General features: G+C 40.4%; 1 protein-coding gene across 1 annotated transcript in view; it reads right to left on the bottom strand.

Moving 5' to 3' along the window:
* otog (otogelin) overlaps nt 1-21,044 on the bottom strand; it is a 211,317-nt gene that overhangs the window by 81,676 nt on the left and 108,597 nt on the right. Inside the window, exons 24-26 of the mRNA XM_060838635.1 lie at nt 19,348-19,374; nt 17,177-17,344; nt 6,373-6,651 (exon numbers count right to left, since the gene is read on the bottom strand). Coding sequence (XP_060694618.1) covers nt 6,373-6,651; nt 17,177-17,344; nt 19,348-19,374 — 474 coding nt within the window. The remainder of the gene's footprint in view (nt 1-6,372; nt 6,652-17,176; nt 17,345-19,347; nt 19,375-21,044) is intronic.

Genomic DNA, 21,044 nt, shown 5'->3' on the forward strand with positions numbered 1-21,044 from the left:
ATATTGCATCTTCTCAAGGTTACACCAAAATGTATTGCTCCACACTTCTCTGCACTGATTTTCATTTACCATATGCACACCCATTCTACCAGCTTGTCTAAACCTGTTGAAGTGTATTAAAGCTCTGGAAAGTTAACAATACTTCCAAGTTTTGTCCCATTTACAATTTTTAAAATTGCATCCTATATATCCAAGACATATAAATTACCAAAAGTAAAAACCTGAACATTGAACTATTAGCAACCGTAGTGTATACTGTTCAACATTGGTTTTATTTCCAGTCACTGGAAACCAACTTTGGATCGATGTTGCCACTGCCCATTTTATTCCATCCACTTCAACTTTGCTGTCACTACCATGTGACACTTTATTAACCATAACGGTCTACTTGGCATTATTGAAGATTTGTATTATTATTGCTGTAGTATTGCTCTATTCTGTACATTTTTTGCAGATTTACTCATCAATCTGTCACTAATTACTGGCTTGAAGTACACACCCAGGAGTATAACTCTAACGAAATAGGGTCTGTCAGCACAGTAGTATTCACAGCAATTAATATTGCCACTAATCATCTTTCCTAAAGTCCTTGTGTGCAGAAGTATTTAATGGCAACTTGTGCCTTTTAATTGAGTCCTTATTGCCAGGGGATGATATTCCTCTGTGGTTGTTTGCACCAGCAGTTAGCCAACTTTATCTACCACCTTTTGTGTAATTACCTATATGTACTGTAAATATGTTGGACTACATAAATGAAAGTAGGAAAACTGTTAGTGAGATGTTCTTTTTTGATCAGTCTTTGGTATTCACTATTTTGTTGCCACAAAGCAATAGGTGACCTAAGTGCCACAGCTCTTCATTGATGATAATAGTGGAATTATTCCTCGATCTCAAAGAACAAGAACAAAGAACATAGAAAATTTATAGCCCAGGAACAGGCCCTTCGGCCCTCCAAGCCTAAGCCAATCCAAATATACTACCTAAACTTGTCAGTCAATTGCTAAGCATTTGTATCCCTCTACTCCCCTCCTACTCATGCAGCTGTCCAGACGCATCTTAATTGAATCTACCATGCCTGCCTCTACCACCTCTGCTGGCAATGCGTTCCAAATGACCACTACCCTCAGCAGGGCACAGTTTGTTTGTTAAATGTTTTCACTGATCAATGAAGACAGTAATTTGTCTGAAGTAGCACTGTGACCTCAAACATGGACACAGATCAAAAACAAAGTTTGAATGTTATCAAAGCAAATGATTGACCTCAATTATTGCATGAGCTACACAGTTCCTGAGCTTTGAAATATTCATCCATCACTGTTGCTGTATCAATGCAGGTACCAAGAAAACACTAACATTCGTTATGCTGAGTGTTAATGTGATGCAGGTGACCAAGTACATTGTTTGGTGTTTACTAGAAATCTGTCTAATTATGGCATGACTGGTTGCTTATTTGGAGAGACATATTGTACGCCCAACATCATTTGGTAGACAATGTCAGAACCGGCAAAACCAAGAAAGAATTTTTAAGTAAATAAATAAACACATTTCTTTAAGGTTTCTCACAGAATATTAACGTATCTTTCTCCTGCAGATGACAATGGCTTATTAGATGTTTCCAACATTGATTACTTTTACTTTGAGCTCCTACATTCTTAATTATATTTTTTAATTGTTTTAAATTGTTTTACTTATATGACTACTTGTTTATTCTACAAATGAGAGTTGATTAAGTGTGAACCAAAAATTGTAACTCATTTTTTTCAATATTAAGAGCTATATTAGTGCCATGATGCACATATTCACAGCCATGATTCCCATGGATTATGGGAATGACCTCAATGTTTCCAAGAAATACAGATTTGTTTGGAATGTAGTGGAATATGATTCTGACATTGTAGAACAACTGAATGATTTGAGTCAAACCAAATAGTTTGAAGCTCTATTCACCTCAGCCAACAGATCATTTTCTGAAAGTGGCAAATGTGCAAGTCAGCTACACAGGCTAATGCTTGGCATAGGATAACCACACCTCATACTGCCACTCCACGCTTCACATTTTGCTTTCCTCACCAATCTCATTAAAAGATATTATTATATAATTAGCATTCAAAATGTTAACATATTTTTCTCTCTTGCAGATATTGATTGGCCAGTTATCTATTTCAGCGTTCATGAATTTTCTTTTTATCTATAAATATTTAGTAAAGCTTTTGCCAATATTTATTCTGGCCATGAGATGTAGCACCTTGCAATGATGGTAAATTCCATCTCAGCCAGTGAATAAGGTTAAAAGAAAATTGACATGGCCAGCTGTGGAAGGGTCTTGCTTTTCACCCACCCTCCCGCCACCAACACCATTCGTTCAAACATGAAGGGGCAACGATGGAGCTGAGGAAGATTGCAGCAAGCAGTCATTATGGGGGGAGGGAGGAAATGAATGAATGAAAAGCATGCGATTGAAAATGAAAAATAAACAGCTATTTCATAATCAAAAACTGTTGTCCAATGCACAATAGGGAATATAGACGAATGCTTTCTCATCTTGAAATCCTTTCTATTATTCAGTTCTTTTCACTTATCCTTGCATTGCACTCAGAATCTTCATTCCCCAGTTGGATATGATCTTTGATCTAATATGTTAGGCATTTACAATAGTCAGCATGAAACTTAATCTCTCTTTGCCTTTGCACTCTGTAGCCGGTATAACTTTTCCATTAACTTAAACAAATGGTGCTGTATTTTTAGAATGCGTAATTACCCTGCATCAGCATGCTGGGTCCATGCTGTGCCTAAGAAAGTGCACTCGGGAATGAAGCAAGTGCAACAGAGCTTTGCTAATAAAAATGTTGAAACTTGAATCCTTGGATTTGGTGATTAATGAAATGCCACTTGATCATTTGATCTGATCCCTTTGCTGAGGTAAATTGTTTAAGTTTTCCATTGGTATGGTTGGATATTTAGCATAAACTGCTTTGAGAGCTAGATCCCTATACTGGCACTTCTTCAAAGATTATCATTGAAGATTGTAGCGTGTTTTTTTTAAATCTCATTTAAAAGGAAGGAGGAGGCACCGTTTCAAGGAAAGCTGATTTCTAGTATGAATGCCTTTTTAAAAATGCCAATGGTGGCAAGATCCCTGTCAGACCACCTCTCTTCGAATTTGTGATTAAAAACATTTTTTAGCAGACAACAGTCACATAATATTAACAAAATGTGTCGTTCTTAAAAGTTGGAGCTTGCCAACCACAGCTGTATCAGCCAGCCATCATTATGCAATGAAAAACACAGTGAAGTTCATAATGTGATCATTAACACTTTAATTGAATGTTTTATTAACTGAAGGAACTGCAACTGGAGAAAATGCTCCTTGTGAAGGAGCAATTTGGCAATTTAGCTTGATGACAGTTTCTTTTGATCATATATCTGTAATACTGTGTTTCTTATCTAAGTTTCAAACATATTTAAAAAGTGCTTTTTTGCAACAATCATAATCTGATTGTGGATTTGTGTAACATGCTAACTTTCAACAATTAATTTTATGTTAATATTCAATTACAATCCTATGTTGTTAGAGGTATATTTTGTGTCACCCTTTTCGCCCATTGAAATGAACATCAACTTTATCATTTCACTATTCAAACAGGTTTTTAAAGTTCAGCATTTCTCCCTTAATCAATAACATCATAAGAATAAGTCATTCATCTTGTTGTTTTGGTAGTGTTGACAAGCTTGTTTACTTAAAACAGTTGCCACATCCAAACATTTATTGTGTAAAGTGTCTGCGAGTCATCCAAAAAATTCCCCTATCCCCTTCCCATTCATCATAGATTGGCTCTTCACCACTTCCCAAGCTCTAATTGTTAACTATCTGAATTTGAAAGCTAGATGATTTTCCCACTCTCTCAAAATCAGCAAACTGCATTGTGATTGCCATTGGTCCTTATAGATCCCTGCTGGTTTGTCAATGAAAGGCAAACACACCAACAAAATAAAAACAGGGGTGGTCACTCTGCCAACATGCACTTTACCTGTTATTCTTCTACCAAAACCACAATGGCAGCTATATAATTTTGTTAAAATAGAATGAATCATTATGCATTAATCTGGTGGTACACAAAGAGCACAACTCTTTTTCACTTACTTTATTACCTGGCTGTGTACTTTGGATTCCAGCATATGCAGTTTCTCTAACCACACTACAGGAAGCATTTTCCTTAAAATTGTGGTCTTTTACTATTCACTCTATCATTTATTTAATAGTAATGGCTAAGTTACAACATTTTCCTAAACAATAACAGAAATTGCTGGAAAAACTCAGCAGGTCTGGCAGCATCTGTGGAGAGAAGTCAGAGTTAACATTTCAGGTCGAGTAACTCCTCTGAAGAATTTCTGAGTTTCACAGTTCTTTCGGTTTTTACATCATTTTCCTATTTGAGCATTAATGGGGCAATTTATTTTGTTTCATTCTTGAAAACACGAGATTCATGTTCCTTATAACTTGACCAAATTGGATTCACTAACTACTATTTTTGATATTTTCACCTTTAGTGCTTCACTGTCTCTCCAAATCTCCAATGAAACTGGGTATCTTCATAGCTCCTCTGAGGTAACTTTAACAATGAGCTGTATGTTAAATGGACAGGGTCTGCCAGTGTAAAGTTTTGGGTCTAGCCTGTGACCTTCTTGGCCAGTTCACCTTGCAGCCATTTAAACACTCTCAGGCCATTAACTGGTTTAAGACAGCCCTCCTCATTCCTTTGGAAAGCAGAGGGTGAAGAATAACTGAGGTGGAAGGCAAGATGGAGCTTTGATTGGTACAAGATGCTTGAAAATGGGAGGGGCAGCCCAGCCACTAGTCTACCAGACTTTCCCCCTAACAGGCCGGACAATTGGCATATGCTACCCTCAGTATGGATCAGTAGGAAAAGTCCCTTACGTCACCAATAAATGGTAGGGCAGAACAGTGAAAAACAACAAGATATAGAGAATAATATATATATTTTTTAAAGTGAGGTGTTTAAGACATAGAGTCTTGCAGAAAAGAATGTTAAGGTTGAATACAATGTAGCTCTTATGCCATTATATAATGGGTGAATTAAGGAGGAGAAAATGATTGGGTGGATATGTATAAGCTAATGGATATGAAAGGCGAAGATGAAACTGTGCACATTGTGATAAGTGACATTGCAACAGGCAGTTGATGCAGACAGCAATTGGTTTCTGACCCAGTCCACTTATGGAGATACGTGTGGCGTATCTACTTTATGTTAGTAATAGTTAATGCAATTTGTATAAAGTTACAACTATGTAATAAAACTTGTCTTGTTATCCAAGCTCTAAGCCCTTTCTACTGAGTCATTACTCAGCACTAACTGCTAGAAAGCCCCGAGACTGGCTCAGGAAGAAGATTTGGTAGCAATATTCCACCTAAGGTATCTGGGTGAAGCCATCAAGGTCATAACAAAGGATTACTTAATCAAGAAACATTAAACTATATCAATAAGATACATTTTGAATATTGTTTTAAAAAATCAGGCTGGGAGAGCCAGAAACCATATACAGAAGCCACAATAAACAAAAAAAAAAGAACTGTGGATGCTGAAAATCAGCAACAAAATCAGAAATTGCTGGAAAAACTCATCAGGCCTGGCTGCATCTGTGGAGGGAAAACAGAGTTAACGTTTCAGGTCCAGTGAGCCTTCTTTTGAACTAACATATGCTGTTCAGAATGCAGTTAAGTGTTGGGCAGGAACAGTTTGTAGCCTAGAATGTTTTTTTAGATTAGATTAGATTACTTACAGTGTGGAAACAGGCCCTTCGGCCCACCAAGTCCACACCGACCCGCCGAAGCGTAACCCACCCATACCCCTATATTTACCCCCTACCTAACACTACGGACAACTTAGCATGGCCAATTTACCTGACCCGCACATCTTTGGAATGTGGGAGGAAACCGGAGCACCCGGAGGAAACTCACGCAGACACGGGGAGAACGTGCAAACTCCACACAGTCAGTCGCCTGAGGCGGGAAATGAACCCGGGTCTCTGGTGCTGTGAGGCAGCAGTGCTAACCACTGTGCCACCGTGCCGCTCACAATGTTATGCTGGAATGGACCACTCTTATCACTTGTCCTTTGACTTTTTTTATCATATTAAATCCAGCCAATATTTGAAAGCTGACTGATGAGAAACAGAACTATTACTCCAGATTAAACTATCAATTAAAATGTCCATCTGTCCATCAGAGACTTCACACCAAAATGCACTTTAATGAATTACAACAAACAGTAGGATCCTCCTTTAAAATGACACATTTGAAAAAATGTTTTTATTCATTGCTGTCGTCATATTTCAATCAAAGACATTTCTTACCGGCAAGCTGGAAGAGAGTAGCATATCTGTAACCCTCTGAATGATTGTATTTCATCAGGTGCAGCAAGGAGCCCATTTGATGTACAAAAAATCCTTGTCTTGTGTAAGACTCAAAGGCATCATATCCTAAAACCCATGCATCTTTGTGGAATATAAATGTTGCTTCTTTTTGAAAAGTTTTGTTGTCTTCCCATTTACTGAGCAGCAGGACTCCATCAAGTCCAGTATGAAGGAAGTAATTTGGTTTGTCAGCCACTTCCAAGGAAACTAATGATACATCTGTTGTAAACAAAAGAATGACTTGCATTTATATAGCATTTGACATTAACAACACAATAAAAAGATTTGTATTTGTAAAACACTTTTAATGAACACCAGAAGTTTCAAAGGGCTTTACATCCAATTAGATACTTTTAAAGTGTAGCCATAACTGTAGTGCAGAAAGCATGGCCTCCAACTTGTACGTAAGTAGCAATTTGGCAATGACTAAATAATCTGTTATTCTGTTGCCAAGGGTTAAATATTGCCAGCCACCAAAAATAGTGTGCATGCTCTTCCACATAATCATTTACATTTGAACAGACACACAGGACCTGAGCTTATTACCTCAGTCTGAAGATATCACCTGCAACAGTGCAGCATAGCCTCAGTAATGCACTGGAGTTTAAGGTTTTTTTGCATTCCTAGAAACATTGAAACAGGAATAGGTCATTCAGCCCCTCAAGGAGGAGAAAGTGAGGACTGAAGATGCTAGAGATTAGAGTCAAGATTAGAGCAGTGCTGGAAAAGCACAGCAGGTCAGGCAGCATCCGAGGTGGGGGAAAATCAATATTTCTAGCAAAAGCCCTTCATCAGGAATGAGCTCCCCTCAAGCCTATTACATGATTCAATGAGATCATAGCTAATGGGTGGCCTAACCCTACACACCTGCCTTTCACCATACCCCTTAATACCTTTGCTTAATGAAAAGCTTTTCACTGTGCCTCGGTACATGTGACAATAAACTCAATTCAATTCAAAATGTATTTACTCCAGATTTAAAATTAGCAACTGATTCCACATTCACTGCCATTTGTGGAAGAGAGTTTTGAACACCTGTGAACCTTTAAGTGTAGAAGTTCTCCTGAACATCTCTCCTGAATGGTCTGGCAAGTTCTTAGACAAGTTACATTGTGAGATAATCACTGAGATTTACTGAGTTGGGTTGTTACAATCTACAGAAAGAGAGAAGTCAGAGGCTAGAAGCAGGTTCAGTTCAGAAGAAAAGATCAACATCAGCACAACGGTTGTAGTTGGAAGAGTCCCCAGGTCATCAGAGTGGATCTAAGTCTTATGTTGTTTTAGCCATTCAATTAAACAGATTGAAGAGTAACCTAAGCTCTTTTAGAGCTCAATGAGGAAATTTCACTAGGGTAGCATGTCTGTGTGCCTTTAGGAGAGACAGTAATGGAGAGAACTACATCAAGTAAATGTGCTGAAAAAGATATGCAACTTCATCAATTGAGTATGAAATCAAAGACTGAAGAAAGGAGTGTTACTTCACTGGGGTTGATTTTCTGTAAAGGGCACTGCTGGGAAAAGTATAAATCTTTCTTTTTGCTGTTTATGGTAAGATCTATCTGAAATGTCTTACATATGTAAGTTTTCTTTTCTGTAATTAATTTATGTTCTTTAAAAGCATGTTAGCAGCCTAGTGTGACTATTTTCTGTGACAGACCACCAAGGTAATATTGTTTATAGCCAATGTTCACTTTGGAATCTGACTTGTCTGGTATTGTCATTATCTGGGATCATATTCATAGGCTATGTCTAACATATCTGGACAGGTGATTAAAACTGTTTTCATGGCATCTGTGTCAGTGTCGAACCAAATGTAACTATACATCTGTTCAAGAACATTATAGCTAACCCCAGCACTGGACTAGCTCAGAGGGTCTCCATTCTGTTCAATTGTATGCATCCCTTTCTAGCACGTCATAGTGCTCATCTTTCAGGTAAGTGCCTTAGAATTGAAAAATTACATTGCCTTTGTCATAGTGACATATTTGTGGAAGGGCCACTTTCCTTTATTCCGCACTTAGGCCAGTGTCTGGGGTTCGCCAATTACTATGGTGGTCTCTCTACAGCAGGCTCTGAAACTTCAAAAACCTGGAATGCCGCACTAGGGCAACTCTGCTGGAGACAGAGCGCTGAACCAAACTTATGTTTTATAGCCTGACCAGCAAGTCGGAACTTATCTCCACACAATAATCGCGACTGCCACCAATGCCTGGGTGATTCCCTCTCTTGTTGGTGGGACAACAGCCACCTGGGTACCTTCTCACTCAGGCAGTAGGCCCAAGAGAGAAAAAGAGAGATCAAACTGCTTAACCTGGCTAGCAATTCCCCTTGAGTGGATGGTTCAAATCGCCCAGATCACCCTTCGGTCCTTGAAATGGAGTTATAATGTGGGATCTGCTGGGAACTAGGCAGAATTGGTGTACCCAGAAGGAACACAGACTGGCTCAAATATGAATTCAAAATTACTAGTGAACTTATTTACAGAAAAAAAATTCAACTTGCCCAATCCATACAAAACTTTGATGAAACTTTCTTCTATACTGTGATAAACAAAAATAAGGAAATTAGAATGGACACAACATTAACCTTACATAATTTATAGAGTACTTATACTTGAAGAATTACACAACCACCCTCCTCCCTATACCTAACCAACTACTTCAGAGTATGAGTGTCTCAGGCCTGGAAAGGGTTCTGAAAAGTTGTTTGTCCAGTGGAGCTTCCTCCCTGCCTTGGGTGTTGTTGCAGACTTCCGAACTCCGAAGTCGCAGACAGGGTTGATGTCTTCAGCCACAAAGGGTTAGTGTCCAGAGACGCAGTGAGCTCAGAGGGAGGAGAGTGAAAAAGAGAAATAAAAATGCCCCCCCCCCCCTTATCCTTGCAATTCCAAAGGGCCAGTTGGCTCCGCCCCTCAGGTAACTCCATTTCACAAAGCATCTCCGGTGATTGCTCAGTCTGGTGTAAGCTCATCATTCGTGGAAACAAAAGGGACGATACCATCCCAAATGTACTAAACTGAAGTTTTGATGACTGTTTTCAGATTAGAGTAAATCATTATCCCATTAACTAGATAAGCTCCATTGATCACGGTTTCAAGGTTCAGTACCATTTCGATGCCTGTCTCTTGATATGGTGTCTGGTGGGTGCTGTTTGTTGATTGAATAATCTCATACCTTTGAGGATTTCTGTCTCCAGAAGAAGGTGTGTCCTTATTCTGGCAGACCTGCTGGGAAATCCTGCCTGCACAGTTGCCAAGTTGACCAGTTTTTCACCAGTTTTTTCCTTTTAAAACTGGGGATTTCACTGAAGCTGCTAGACATTGAACTATCTTCATTTCATAGAACATAGAACATAGAAAAATACAGCGCAGTACAGGCCCTTCGGCCCTCGAAGTTGCACAGACCAAAGCCTACCTAACCTACACTAGCCCAATAACCTCCATATGCTTATCCAATGCCCGCTTAAATGACCATAAAGAGGGAGAGTCCACCACTGCTACTGGCAGGGCATTCCATGAACTCACAACCCGCTGAGGAAAGAATCTACCCCTAACATCTGTCCTATACCTACCACCCCTTAATTTAAAGCTGTGTCCCCTAGTAACAGCTGACTCCATTAGCAGAAAAAGGTTCTCACTGTCAACCCTATCTAAACCCCTAATCATCTTGTACACCTCTATCAAATCTCCCCTAAACCTTCTTTTCTCCAATGAGAACAGCCCCAAGTGCCTCAGCCTTTCCTCATACGATCTTCCTACCATGCCAGGCAACATCCTGTTAAAACTCCTCTGCACTCGTTCCAATGCCTCCACGTCCTTCCTATAGTATGGCGACCAAAACTGCACACAATACTCCAGATGAGGCTGCACCAGAGTCTTATACAACTGCAACATGACCTCAGGACTCCGGAATTCAATTCCTCTACCAATAAAGCCCAGTACACCATATGCCTTCTTCACAGCACTATTTATCTGGGTGGCAACTTTCAGAGATCTGTGTACATGGACACCAAGATCCCTCTGTTCATCCACACTACCAAGTAGCCTACCATTAGCCCAGTAATCCATCTTCTTGTTACTCCTACCAAAGTGAATGACTTCACACTTAGCTACATTGAACTCCATTTGCCACCTTTCTGCCCAGCTCTGCAACTTATCTATATCCCGCGGTAACCTGCCACATCCTTCTTCGCTGTCCACAACTCCACCGACTTTCATATCATCCGCAAACTTGCTCACCCAGCTTTCAAGCCCCTCCTCCAGGTCATTTATAAAAATGACAAACAGCAATGGTCCCAAAACAGATCCTTGTGGAACACCGCTAGTAACTGCGCTCCAAGATGAACCTATACCATCAACTACTACCATCTGTCTCCTTCCAGCCAGCCAATTCCTAATCCAAACCTCTAATGCACCCTCAATGCCATACCTCCGTAGTTTTTGCATTAGCCTACCATGGGGTACCTTATCGAACGCCTTGCTAAAATCCATATACACCACATCTACTGCTTTACCCTCGTCCACTTTCTTGGTCACCTTCTCAAAGAACTCAATAAGGTTTGTGAGGCACGACCTGCCCTTCACAAAACCATGCTGACTATCCTTGATCACATTATTCCTATCCAGATGTTCATAAATCCTATCCCTTACAATTCTCTCTAAGACTTTGCCCACAACAGAAGTGAGACTCACTGGCCTATAGTTACTCGGGCTATCCCTACTCCCCTTCTTGAACAAGGGGACAACATTCGCTATCCTCCAGTCTTCTGGCACTATTCCCGTAGACAATGACGACATAAAAATCAAGGCCAATGGCTCCGCTATCTCCTCCCTAGCTTCCCAGAGGATCCTAGGATAAATGCCATCAGGCCCAGGGGACTTATCTATTTTCATCCTTTCCAGTATTCCCCAGACCTCTTCCCTACATACCTCAAGGTCATCCATTCTAATCACTTGTGACTCAATATTCACATCAGCAACAGTGTCCTGTTCCTGAGTGTATACTGACAAAAAGTATTGATTTAGTGTCTTTCCAATCTCCTCCGCCTCCATGCACAACTTCCCACTACTATCCTTGACTGGACCGATACCTACCCTAGTCATCCTTTTATTCCTGACATACCTATAGAAAGCCTTTGGGTTTTCCCTAATCCTACCAACTAAGGACTTTTCATGTCCCCTTCTCGCTGCTCTTAGCTCTCTCTTTAGATCCTTCCTGGCTACCTTATAACTCTCAATCGCCCCAACTGAACCTTCATGCCTCATCTTTACATAGGCTGCCCTCTTCCCTTTCACAAGGGATTCCAATTCCTTATTAAACCACGGCTCCCTCACAAGACCCTTTACTCCCTGCCTGACTGGTACATACTTATCAAGGACACCCAATAGCTGTTCCTTGAACAATCTCCACATATCATTTGTGTTCTTCCCTTGAAGCCTATCTTTCCAATCCACGCATCCTAAGTCATGACTCACTGCATCATAATTTCCCTGCCCCCAGCTATAACTCTTGCCCTGCAGTGCACACTTATCCCTCTCCATCACTAGAGTAAAAGTCACTGAGTTGTGGTCACTGTCCCCGAAGTGCTCACCTACCTCCAAGTCTAACACCTGGCCTGGTTCATTACCTAGAACCAAATCCAGTATAGCCTCACCTCTTGTTGGCCTGTCTACATATTGTGTCAGGAAACCCTCCTGCACACATTGGACAAACACCGACCCATCTAATGAACTCGAGCTATAGCTTTCTCAGTAAATATCTGGGAAGTTAAAGTCCCCCATAACAACCACCCTGCTACTTTCACTCTTCTCCTGAATCATCCTCGCAATATTTTCCTCTACCTCTCTCGGACTATTAGGAGGCCTGTAGAAAACTCCTAACAGGGTGACCTCACCTTTCCTATTTCTAACCTCAGTCCAAACTATCTCAGATGGCAAGTCTTCCTCCATCATCCTTTCCACCGCTGTAATACTATCCTTGACAAGCAATGCCACACCTCCCCCTCTTTTACCCCCATCTCTGACCCTGCTAAAACATTTAAACCCTGGAACCTGCAACAGCCATTCCTGTCCCTGTTCTACCCACGTCTCTGTAATGGCCACAACATCAAAGTCCCAGGTACCAACCCACGCTGCAAGTTCACCTACCTTATTTTTTATACTTCTGGCATTGAAGTATACACACTTCAAGCCACCTTCCTGTTTAGAGGCACCCTCCTTCGAGATCGATGCCTTGTTCCTAACCTCCCTACACTCAAGGTCCTGTACCCTAAAGCTACAGTCCAGGTTCCCATGCCCCTGCAGAGTTAGTTTAAACCCTCCCAAAGAGCACTAGCAAACCTCCCCCCAAGGATACTGGTGCCCCTCAGGTTCAGGTGTAGACCATCCTGTTTATAGAGGTCCCACCTTCCCCAGAAAGAACCCCAGTTGTCCAGAAACTGGAATCCCTCCCTCCTGCACCATCCCTGTAGCCACGCATTTAACTGTTCTCTCTCCCTATTCCTCGACTCTCTATCACGTGGCACGGGTAACAAACCAGAGACAACAACTCTGTTCGTTCTAGCTCTGAGCTTCCAACCTAGCTCCCTGAAAGCCTGCCTGACATCCTCACCCCTCTTCCTACCTATGTCATTGGTTCCAACGTGGACCACGATCTGAGGCTGCTCCCCCTCCCCCTTAAGGACCCGGAAAACACGATCAGAGACATCACGTACCCTTGCACCTGGGAGGCAACATACCAATCGTGAGTCTCTGTCGCCCCCGCAAAACCGCCTATCTGTGCCCCTCACTATTGAGTCCCAATAACTATCGCTCTACCTTTCTCCACCCTTCCCTTCTGAGCAACGGGGACAGGCTCCGTGCCAGAGGCCTGAACCCCATTGCTTACCCCTGGTAAGTCATCCCCCCCACAAGTATCCAAAACGGTATACTTGTTCTTGAGGGGAATGACCGCAGGGGGTCCCTGCACTGGCTGCTTCCTCCCACTCCCCCTCACTGTCACCCATCTCTCTATAACTTTCGGAGTAACTACATCCCTAAAGCTCTGATCTATGACCACCTCTGCCTCCTGAATGATCCGCAGTTCATCCAACTCCAGCTCCAATTCCCTAACACGGTCTTGGAGGAGCTGGAGATGGGTGCACTTCTTGCAAGTGTAATCAGCAGGGACGCTAATGGCTTCCCTCACCTCATACATGTTGCAAGAGGAATATTGCACTGCTTTCGCTGCCATCCCTCTAAAAGGTAAACTTTAAAAAACTAGATCTAAAGAAACAAACAAGCAAAATGCAGCACTTACCTGCTTACCACAACGGGTCTTATTATTAGTTTAGAGGAGGAGGGCGGGTGGGAGGCTCTACCCCTGCAGTGCCTCGGATTCCTCGCCTGCACGCTTATATAAGAAAAAAAACCTTCCCAGGTAAGCTAGCGCGACACCAGCTTCCGGGTCCGCTAGGCGCTTAAAAAAAGCTTTAAATTTTAGCCGTTAAAAAACAAAAACTGGACTATACCCGCGACTTAAAAAAACACCACCAGACAGCAGTTACCTGCTCCACCGAAAGAGTGAGGAACAGTTTCAGCAGACAAAGAGAGGGCCAGGACCCCTCCTCTCCTGTAACATATCTGCAGACTTGTGTTACAGTTTAGTTTTACCTTTAGTTTACAGCACTTACTTGAGAAATAATCAATCTATAAGTCAACCCTTAACATTTGCAAAACAAAACTCTAACTTCAGCAGTGAACAGGTAATAAGTACCAAGTCACCTTGTTGCCAATTGATAGAATCATAATAAATCATTAAAAATGGCCGTTCATTCCTTATGCTCATGAATGTGTGATGTCAAGCTTACCACTTGACTGCTGTGATCTATGTGGCCACCAATTCTGCCTTTCAGTAGAGCAACATAATACCAAGAAGGAACAATAGACATACAGTACAGTTGATATGTAAAGTCATTGAGTTTGTACAGCTGAAAAATGATTTTTCAGCAGCTAGAGAATACAAGATTATCAGAGAAGAACTTCAGAAATTTGAGGAAGATCTTCACATAGATTTGGCAAATTCTCAAGACTAAATGTTCAAAATGAGGAAAGCCTAGTTTGTGGCCAGAACTGGAAAACAAAGTTGTAAGATATATCAGTAAAAATTGCCAAAATTGACTCTCAGAGTTCCTCGAGAATCAATCTGAATCCTCACTCTGAAATGTGTGTCAGGTTTATGAAGAGAAACAAAGAAAACAATTACAACAGAAGACCAATATTTCACAGCACCACCCTGCAGAAGTCAGTAGCAGGCTAATCACATTTCAGCAGTTTACAATCAAACATTGATAAAAATACCAGATATAGACTGGTTGGTATTAGAAACATGAATGAGACTCCCATGCATTTTGATCTGCCAGTAAATCAAATGGTGATCAAATTTGGAGAGAAAGCAATGTTAGCAAAGAAAACTGATGGTGCAAAGAGTTGATTTACATTGTACTGTTCTGCATGTCTGACAGAGCAAAGTTCAAGTTAGAAGTGTTAAATTGAGAGTCTGTATGACTGCTCTTCAGAATTTCTTCTTCTGAGAAGAAGTCATACTGGACTTAAACATTAACTCTGATTCTCTTTCCACAGATGCAGCCAGACCTGCTAAGTTTCTCCAGCATTCTCTGTGTTTGTTTCAGATGTCCAGCATCCACAGTATTTTGCTTTTATTACTTTAGCTAATGGCAATATTCAAGAGAAAAAAAAGCCTCTAAACTCAGCAATTCCCAAAAGGAGTAGTTGTCTGCATTCACTGCAAAGGATGGATGAATTAGATGGACTGAAAATATGGCTGAACAAAGCACAACACAATACATTACTCGATTCTGAGGTGTAGGAAGATGACAATATCCTAGGATTTTAATGCATGTTCATTGTATACTGTATTATTCTGTACTCTGAAAAAAAATGAATAAATAACTATTTAAATTTGTAGATATAGCTTGTGATTCTGATAAATTTGATGAATTTAGTGTACAGAAGTTAACACCATTCTCCATGAAGATTTTCATTTATTTATAAATAAAAATGCAGTAATAATATTTCCTTGTTTCCTTTCCAGTACATTTTAGTTGCAGCATTGATGGAACAATCTCCGATCTGGCAACGGCAAGGCAAAAAAAAAACAGATTTCACCAGATTTCAACCTCTCCGAAGTATTATTTGAATACAAGTTGACCGATTACTTTTGATTAAAAATTTAATCTTAGAAACTTGGACATATTTTAGCTTGTTTTCTCTTAGCATTCTCCCCCTTCAACTTTGGAACATTTGGCAGATGTGCTGAAATTGCTGCCAAATATTTCTCAACTCCAAAGAGTTTTGTTCCTTTGTACTTTTTGTCTGGACCTCAATTTTCTGCTCCTACAATTTGTGAGAGTTTACACATTTTCAAATCTGGAGCAATGTCTGACCTCAGCTGGATGAGTGCAAACACTTCATCTTGAGTTTATTTTGAACCCATTTATAATCATCTGGGAATTAGCTATAACTATATTGGAAAATACACACTCGTCTACAGGTGAGCCATTCAAGTGCAAAAAAACATTTCTGCACTGTTTCTATCTTTGTTGGTCTCTTCAAAATGACAGTCAATGGATGATATCATTATACACGACCTTAAACTAGTTAAGGAGTGAAAGAATGTTGGGGTTTTCAGCCATATTTTCAGTCCACCTAAATCATCCATTCATCCAGGTTCATGTTTGACTGATAATCTTGCTCATTAGATATCTTTTGTCATTGTTTGATTACAAACTGCTAAAATACAATCAGCCTGTTACCACTTTCTGCCGGAAGATGCTGAGAAATATTGGTCTTCTGTTGCAATTATTCATGCTTGGCTAATAATCTTGCAGATTAGATAACTGGCTGAACCACTGGCCACTGGCCCTAGTGAAACTATAACTGACCACAAATTATCACCTTCATTTCAAGAGGAACCAAGAAAGGGAAAACAAGTAAAACATAGGATGGCACAGTGGTTAGCACTGCTGCCTCACAGCGCCAGAGACCCGGGTTCAATGTGTCTGTGTGGAGTTTGCATATTCTCCCTGTGTCTGCGTGGGTTTCCTCCCATTGTCCAAAGATGTGCAGGTTAGGTGAATTGGCCATGCTAAATTGCCAGCAGTGTTAAGTGAAGAGAGGAATGGGTTTGGGTGGGTTGCTGTTCGGAGGGTTGGTGTGGACTTGTTTGGCCAAATGGGCCTGTTTCTACACAGTAAGTAATCTAATATGTATCAAACACAGCCAGAAAGAGAGCATGTAATGCTATATATCCAAAGTAACTCTAAAATACTCTTAGACCTGTACATATACATGCAGGCAAATTAGTTAAAATTTTATGTCTATACATAAAGTTGTACATCTGAAAATATTCTAGTGTCACAGATGTGCTATCCCAAGACTGTGAATCAACACATAGTCTTTGCAGTAAAGTGTGAAGACATTGCCTGAAATTGAATAATGACAGAGATTGTTGTGACATATTACTCCTCCATTAGCTTTCTACTTTCAACAACTATAGCAGGCAGGTTTCAGTAGCAGATGATGACAGCAAATGCCGAATAAGTCTGCTGTTACATGTGTTTAATACTGCATGTGTGTCATGAGGTACAGAATATGATCAAATGGTTCTGGGGGCAAAGTGTTGCTTGTTATAATATTGATTTCTGCTGAACATCCACTAAGGTTGTTAGAAGATTTAGACTTGCTTACCATGTGTCTTAGGTGAATACAGTCCTGGAGTCAGCATAAAAAGAGTCACTATTCCTGGAATGGAAATTTCTCTTGTAGCTAGAAAAATAGCACCACTTGACAAATTGGCTGCCACCACTGTGTTGCCATCCAAGTAACTGACCAATGAGTAAGGGCCCTTTCCCAGTGCTGCAAGCAGAAAGGAGATTCAGTTTCATTTAGAAATTCATGTGTTGCTAAACACTCCTGTATATTTTCTTCAAAACTGATTTTGCATTATTTTAATACTGTAAGTGAGAAATGACAATGCATTAGTTCACATAATCTGATTATTATTCCTCTTGCCTTCATTAAAATTAATTTAGCATACTTTTAAGATAGAATTCAATTGAATCATGAATAAGATTAGATTCCCTATAATATGGAAACAGGCCCTTCGGCTCAACAAGTCCACACCGACCCTCCAAATAATAACCCACCCAGACTCATTCCCCATATATACCCCTGACTAATGCACCTAACACTACAGGCAATTTAACATGGCCAATTCACCTAACCTGCACATCTTTCAATTGTGGGAGGAAACCCACACAGAGAGAATGTGCAAACTCCACACTGTCACCCGAGACTGGAATCAAACTCAGATCCCAGGTGCTGTGAGGCAGCAGTGCTAACCACTGAGCCATCGTGCCATCCTAGATGGTAAGTTGTTTTCTTTTCCTCAATAATGTCATGAACCAAAGTTTGAAAAGACTGTCCTGTTGAATTATTTTCTTGAAACATAACAGCATAGCACCTAGTCATAAAAATTAGAAATAAATTACTAAGATGATTGAAATCTTACCTGCATCTACACTACAAATTATGAGCTGCTTCTAAGTGCCTACTGTTCTTGTGATGTTGCAATTTGTGCATTTACATCACTTATGTATAATGCAATGTTCAGTCACCAGTTTATTTGACAATAAATTAATCTGTGTAATGAGATTGTATCGTAATATTGCTTTCCAAGTATCTCAAATAGAATACACTTAGCCCCCTCTAGGGGCTCAGTCTTGCTGATAATCTAGTTGCTTCTATGTATCCAAGCCTCAGGGCTGTGATGCACGGGCACATTTTGCAGCCTAATATAGCTTTTCTTTCATCCATCTGTCTTACATGCTAGAAACAGCTCAGGTGTAATTTGTGATAAAACTAGTTTTTTTTCCTTTGTGGAGGGTGGTAAGGGTCCAAGTAATGGAAATAGAATATGTAACTAGGGTGGGTGTAAATGGTAAGATCCCAAAGTCTACCATTCAAAAACAATGACAAGAAAATAAGAAACAAATAAGAAAACAAACCAAACCAATAAAGGAAAAAAAACAGGGGCAGAGGTTACAATCTAAAATTGTTGATCTTAATATTGAGAGGATAAGACTGTGGAGTGCCTAGTTGAAATATGAGGTACTGCTCCTTTATGTTTGATTGGAATGTTGCATACAGCTAAAATGAAGAGTAAAGAGAACTAAACTGACTGCTAAATTGAAACTCAGTGTCACATGTGCAGACTGAATGGAAGTACTTTGCAAAGTAGTTATCTATTTCCTTACAATGAGCCACACTGAGCAGCAGGTACAGCTAAGGATTCTCTCCTGCATGGATAAAAAGGGTCCTTGTGCTTATTTTATTTCCTGCACTTCAACTTTTATTATTTCTTCTCCTTGCCAGAAGCATCCACCTCATCAACTTGCATAATCAGAGGATCATCCTCCACCATTTAACTTTGCCAATTGAATCATGAAGCTATTACTCAGCACATCTTCCCCTCTTCCTTTCAGAATTCCAAAGGAATGTTCCTTTTTCAATAGCATAGACCATTTCTCAGTCAAGGCTAACACCTCTACCCATTCTAAGGCATCTTTCCATGCAACTGAAAATGATGAAATGCCTACCTGACATTTTTATCATCGAGACTCCAAATATGCCTTTCAGGTGAAACAACAATTTACTAGGTCTTTTGTTAATTTGTTTCTGTATGTATTCCTATTTACACATGTGCTTTCCTCTACATTCAGGAGGCTAAACGCAGCTATTTTAAAATTAATAGTAATTATTTGTTCATCATGTTGGAGGATATCTCCAACATGAACAGTAGATCTTGTAGATGAAAGGAACACAGCTGTTGGTTCACAAATTACAAAGTTGAATCTCACCTTTATTGTAATATTCACAATCGTAGGCTGAAAGGAAGAAAAAGAAAAGATCACAAATTGAATCACTGCAGAGACCACACATTATTTTTAAAGCTGTATTTGTCATGTCCCAATAAGCAAAATGTTTAAAGATCCCAATGCTACTCTGACAGCTACTGACAAAGATATGTTGGAGAGTGAGTAGGTTGGCAGGTAAGTGTGAACTGTGTTATGGTGCCAGGTGAGTAAGGTGGCATGTAAGTAGGTGAGGAGTTTGAGTAGCAGATAGGTGGGCGAGGGAGTAGGTTAGTAATTCAATGTGTCATGTGGTAGGATGCCAAGTGGGTAAATTGGCAGGTGAGTGAGTAAAGGAGTAGGGTGGAAGGTGAGTGAATGAGGGAATAGCATGGAAAGTAAGTAAGTGAGGGATTACGGTGGGACGTGAGTGAGTGAGGGATTAGGGTGAGAAGTGAGTGAGGGATTAGGGTGAGAAGTGAGTGAGGGATTAGGGTGAGAAGTGAGTGAGGGATTAGGGTGGGAGGTGAGTGAGAGTTTAGGGTGGGAGGTGAGCGAGGGATTAGGATTGGAGGCGAGTGATTGAGGGATTAGGGTGGGAGGTGAGTGAGGGAGGGAGCATGGTGGGATATGAAGGATTAGGGTGGGAGGTGAGTGAGGGGGGGCATGGTGGGAGGTAACAGTGATGGATTAAGGTAGGAGGTGAATGAGGGAGGAGGTAGGGTGGGAAGTGAGTAAATGAGGGGGTAGGATGGGAAGTGAGTGAGGGAGTAGTGTAGGAGGTGGGTGGTAAGGGGTAAGGTGACAGATTATTGAAGGAATAGGGTGATCAAGTATTGGGGAAGGTGGTCGTGCCTGATGGGGGAGGCAATGTGATTGATTGGGGGGGGGGGGGTTTGGAAAGTTTATGAGAGTGATTGGGATCAAATTTTATAGTTGGCCAGACGTTAGAGCAGATTTTAATCCTCTAAATGTTCCTAGTTAACCAGTAAGTTATGTCAGTCTAAACTCTTGAAAATCTCCAACTTTAACTCAAGAGTTGGGTTTTTGTTTGGAGATGTCAGGTCACTGACCATTGGAAGTTTAAATATCCCCAGCAATTATCACCTGCACAGTGAGACAGGACTCCCAAGAGATTCTGATGCTCATTTTTCAGAGCACATCCGGTCTCCATAGTTGAGTGATCCAAAAATCCAGACCAATATTATAAAATAATTTTTGCATGTTTCTCTCCATCCATAAATTATCTCAAGCTGTGACAAGTTGATTAACTGCTTCCAAGTTTCAACCAATATTCTCTGATTGACTGCTAGGGAGAAGCAGGCTATGATAACTAGCTCTTTATTTTTTATATGAAAGTATCTGATCACCACTCAGAATTTCACAAAGAAGGCTGGAGTGCAGCTTTGTTTGTTCACCATGCAAATGAAAAGTGTACCTGGCATATACATGTACAAAATTCAGTCTAACACACCACTGAATAATCCTGCTTATAGATGATGTTCCAGTGGCAAAAAAATAACATTAATAGAGCAGAGGTTTTCAGAGGAATTGCAGTAAACATTTATGTTCAATACGAAATAAATTTCTGGCACTGGCTGAAATTATTTTACCATAATACAATTACACTTAAAATAATTAAACTGTGACAATGAATGCCCCATTTTGGGATGGAACCAAAATGAAATCTTATCATTTATGGT

Source organism: Hemiscyllium ocellatum, chromosome 18, assembly GCF_020745735.1.
Source record: "Hemiscyllium ocellatum isolate sHemOce1 chromosome 18, sHemOce1.pat.X.cur, whole genome shotgun sequence".
In the NCBI taxonomy this organism is placed as follows: Eukaryota; Metazoa; Chordata; class Chondrichthyes; order Orectolobiformes; family Hemiscylliidae; genus Hemiscyllium; species Hemiscyllium ocellatum.